Source organism: Sprattus sprattus (genome assembly GCF_963457725.1).
Source record: "Sprattus sprattus genome assembly, chromosome: 19".
Lineage (NCBI taxonomy): Eukaryota > Metazoa > Chordata > Actinopteri > Clupeiformes > Clupeidae > Sprattus > Sprattus sprattus.
This window is the reverse complement of record NC_137917.1, coordinates 9282968-9287884: the sequence shown is the minus strand read 5'-3', so window position 1 is coordinate 9287884 and position 4917 is coordinate 9282968. Positions and strand designations below refer to the sequence as shown.

Genomic DNA, 4917 nt, shown 5'->3' with positions numbered 1-4917 from the left:
TCATTGTACCGGTGTCTGGACCCCACGGTGTGGTGGCGTGTCCCCGTACACATCCTCGGTTCCCGGCATCTGTCCTCCGGGAGGAGTCATCCGCTTCTCTTTCTGTCTTCTGTTACAAAACCAAACCCTTACGACCTCTTTCTCCAACTGCAGACTGTCCGCTAACCCAACTATTTCAGAGGCTGCTGGTTTGGGGCTTTTCAAGAAATGACTCTCCAAAGCCCCCTTGACGGTTACCTCGATAGAGGTTCGCTTTTTCCTCTTCCTCCCCTGTGCCGCGATTTTGTCTAAGCTCGTCGGGCTCCCCGAGGTGGAATCGGCCTCCTCCAACCACTTGTTCAACAAAGGCTTGAGCTTACACATGTTTTTGAAGCTGAGTTGCAGGGCCTCAAACCGACATATCGTGGTCTGGGAAAACACATTTCCATACAGCGTTCCCAAAGCGAGTCCGACGTCTGCCTGTGTGAAGCCCAGCTTGATTCTCCTCTGCTTGAACTGCTTGGCAAACTGTTCCAAGTCGTCGGAGGTCGGCGTATCCTCGTCAGAGTGCTCGTGGTGGCTCTGGTGCTGGTGCTGCTGGTGTTGGGACGGCTGGTGGCCGTGGTCGCTGAGGTGCGGGCTGTGGTGATCCTCGTGTGCGTCTCGCATGTTGTGATGATGCATCCCCTGTCCACTGCCCGGGATTAGTCCGTTGACGTTGAATCCCGGCTGTGAGTAAATAAGGCTCTGTCCGTTGGATGTTGCCATGCTCGGTATGTGAGCTGCCGTAGTCGTTCTCCATGCCCTGGCGTCGTGATGGTTCCCGTGCGTCTGGTGGACCAGATGGGGTGGTCGCGACTGGTGCTGGAGGTTGCTGGAGTTGTGCATCTCGTCCCTTGTGGTCTGCACCGAGGGTTTAATATCCTGCTCGCCGAGGGGACTGGTCGACCACGGAGCCCCTTCTCCGTGCGACAGCGCCGTTATCCACTGGTGCGCGTGGCTGAGCGGGTGACTGTTGCTCTGCAATGAGTAGTCAGTTTGCAACAGGGTTTGCGCGTCCCTGTACGCCGTGGCTTGCTGCATGCTCCCGGACTCCGAGTGCACAATGGATGCGCTGGAGGTGAGAATGTTGTAATGATTTGATGCTGTGGTCGCCATGACTCTCGGAGCCGGACTGATCGCTCTTATTACAGAAACCTTGCATTTGACAGTTACTCTTTTGCCACAGGCGTCTCCCAGGCTCTCCGCCAAGTGGACACAGCGGCGCGCACCTGAGCTCCGCCCCTCGGCGACCTCCATTGGGTGAAAAGGGTTGACGGACGTCTTCTCTTCTAACAGCATCACGCTCATTGGCCAGCTGTGGGCCTTAACAAACACTACCCTTTTCTTCCAACAGAGCTATGAGTTCTGCGGCACCTCTGAAACGTGAGACACTGAAAGAGCCACGGCAACGGAGAGAGGACCAGCACAGGTTATTCTCTCAGACAAACTGTGAGAAAAAAGGCTTGTTTTTTTCAACATTTGAATAATAGCGTAGAATTTGACGTGTTAGTAAACCAGGATGCCGTTTTTATATTTAGGCATGTATCATTATACCATGCTGATGTTATCAAAATTATAAAATAAATATTTAGAGCTATATTTCTGTGTGTAACCAAAAAGTTTCTGATTATTTTTTAAAGGGAGAAGTATGCAAATTCCGTATGTGTAGCCTGCCAAAGACTTGTTCCAAACTTTTTAAACTCACTGGACTGCTGTAAATTGAATTCTGTAATTTCAAGCTTTAGCAATTGTTTGACAGCTTGATCAGGACAGGTTCTGGATAACATAAGTATAGGCTACTTTTAAAAAATACTGGTATTTATTTTATGCGTATTGGTCTAAATGCATTGACACGATTAAACATGGCGACCAATCATTTAATTTCAGCCAAACTATTTTTACTACTAAGAAAAAAAAAATCGAATAACGAATTATAGTAGTAAAAGGTATTAATGACATTCGTTAAAGGCAATGGGTAGGCCTCCATCAAAACTAAAAAAAGTAAATAAATGTTTTAAAAGTATAAAATAGAAGCAGTACTTAAACGAAGAATAATATAATGATACACTAAGCAATGTATGGTTCATATAGGAGATCTTGTTTTCAAACTGAAGTCTTGTTTGGGTAGTGAATTTGAGATTTGAGATTTGAACATAATAACACAGCCCGTCTTCACAGACTGTAGATGATGTCACTGATGTGGACTACTCAGTGGAAATGTGTGTATCATGCAGCTTCAGGGGAGGTGTAGCCCTACGTGAGTCTGTTCAGTTTAAATGGGTGATGTAGCATATGTATTAATTTAACATTGAGAACGTTTAAAGGCTACTAAACTAAATGTGCCGATTTCGGATTATATATTTTTTAAATGCACAAGTGGACATTAAATAGTCTATGACTATGATGACCCTCTAATAACTTTTATGAGCTTGTTAATATCCACTTCATAAAAAAGGGAGCTGGCCGTAAGTGTTTCATTTTGTGCTTTTCTGAAAGTTTGAGCCATACTTAAGACTAAATATTCCTAGAATATCGACAGCTTTTTAATAATAAGGCTTTGCAATATATCACCTTAACTGCCATTTCAAATACTTTGTTAATATTGCACTCATGGTAGTGGTTTGTTTTCTGCAGTGAGACTATTTATTTTGAGTAGTCACTTGTGTTTTTTTTATATAACTATTAGGCCCTATGCATAGGCTAATAGTCGGCTTCATGTGACTTACTGTCAGTAAAAAAAGTTTAGGTGGGCCAACTTATAGTGGGAGAAGGACATGGGCGCAAGCGGCTCCAAATCCATTGTGGAGTGCGCAGGTGTCAGAATCGGCCCAGCTGTCCTCCCCCTCTGAGTGTGCAAAGGATCTGACATTGTCCAAAGGGAGGACATTTTCCCTCACCGCCGACCGTTGCCATAGAGAAGAGTAATGGAAACAACAGGGCTCACGTCACAGCTACTTTCGCCCCCACTTCTTGTGTCTAAAGGCCCATTTAGAGCGGCTCACAGACGGGACAAAGGAGAAACTGAGTGGGTGAAAGAGACTGAACGAGAGAGAAAGAGGGAGACAGAGAGGGAGAGAGAGAGAGAGAGAGAGACTATTTTTGACACCACAGAGGAGCAGCACATAGGCCTATAAGAAACCCAGTGTAAATGTATAGATAATATCTGACACAATTTATACGATGGCTTTTCTCACGTTTCACCCCGAAGGAGATTCGATTGCAGAATCAGGTGGACATTTTTTTTACACATATCCTTGCATCCTTGCCTATATTTGGCATCTGGCATATCATTCATAAGAACTGCCATAATTGTCTAAAAACTTACCAGAGCCAAATTTGCTTTGCTGTTTATCTTAACGAAATCTAAAAAAAAAACGGCCTAAACAGAATATAGCCTAACTTTATCCTTGCTGTAAGCCATTAGGCTACAACAAGTTAGCACCATACCGTTAACAAGTGTAAACTTGTGGGCTACTGTTGCAGTAGCAGTCAAGTAGCCTAACGGAAAAAGTCAGAGAGAGAATATCAAATCACATGGTTCTCCATAGCCTGGTCGTCGCTCGCCTTAAAAAAAGTTTTAAGACATGGTCAGGTTCAGAAAATGTATTCATCTAATGATGATCATCATTGTGGCGTAACAGTGAAATCATCCAAATCAAAAGAACATTTGTGGCAATTAGGGCTGTAATTCGGAGAATTACTACATCGCCACAGAGGCTTAAATAGTCGTGTTGGGAGAAAACCAAAGCACATTACTTTAATGGTGTAATATGCAAACTATGGGTCGTTCAATTACATGGCTTAACAACGCATAAATGATGCGAGGCTTGTTATTTGGACTGCCGGGTCTGTGATAATTCATTCGGAGGGGCCAGTGCGCTTTCTCATACAGTAAAATCTATTTCTGAGCTCAGGAAGCGCTGCCAAACTACATTTAAGGGAATAAAAATTAATGACTGAGAATCTGAGCGTTAAATTAACAGTAATTATATGACCCGCATGCTGTAAAGATTCCATTTTTTATGGTCTAATTAGGTAACTGTCTCCTCATACATCAACGTGTTTCCCTCTGCGGATATACTCGCGAGAACACGGTCATGTTCAAATACTGATGAAAATAATTAATTACATTTCATAAAGGCACGGTTTAAGTACTGGCTAAATCATAGGATGCTACTGTTATAACACTATAGTGTAAGCCTTCACAGCTTTATACCGCGGATAAATGTAAAACATTTAATCTCACAAAGGCCTCGTTAGTTTAAAGATGTATTTTTGGGGTAGAGTTGAACTATATTTACTACTCTGTCCAGTATTCCTTAAAAAATGGAGGGATTCAACTGCCGAAAACTTGGCATTTATCAACATTGTGTGTGTGTGTATGTGTGTGTTGAGAGAGAGAGAGAGAGAGAGAGAGAGAGAGAGAGAGAGATACAAACAGACAGAGAAGGGCTCTTTTGAAGGGGCTATCCCCTTAGTCCGAGCCAAAGAGGCCTCTCACTCGGAATGGTATTCCAATGCAATTAGTCGGCACAAAGACTTCGTTAAATTTGCACTCCTCTGAAACTTGGCGGCTGATTGTTTGTGTCCATTGTACTGGGCGGTGTATTCTCCTTCAGTGTGAGAAGATGAAAAGACCACCCAGATGAAAAAAGGGAGAATTACCATGCTTTCCTTTAAATTACATTTCGGTTTTGCCGCTCTTGCCAACACAAATAACCCTGGCGATATTCGCCTCTTGGATTGACATGGACACTCTAGATTGCCGTGGGCACGGTTTGTCCCACTGACCTCTTTGGCCCTTGGAAGACATGAAGTAGGTCTTGGCAATCCCTTGTTACTGAAAACCCAACAGGTTGCTTGCAGAGCAAGTGATTATGTTTTCAAAGACCACTT

General features: G+C 43.8%; 1 protein-coding gene across 1 annotated transcript; it reads right to left on the bottom strand.

Annotated features, from left to right (window-relative positions):
• On the bottom strand, positions 1–1329 carry pou3f2b (POU class 3 homeobox 2b; the record flags this gene model as incomplete). Its single annotated transcript, XM_080857549.1, has 1 exon — positions 1–1329. One exon carries the CDS (start codon positions 1327–1329, stop codon positions 1–3), a length of 1329 nt encoding a protein of 442 aa, XP_080713675.1.
• Positions 1330–4917: the final 3588 nt, after the last annotated feature.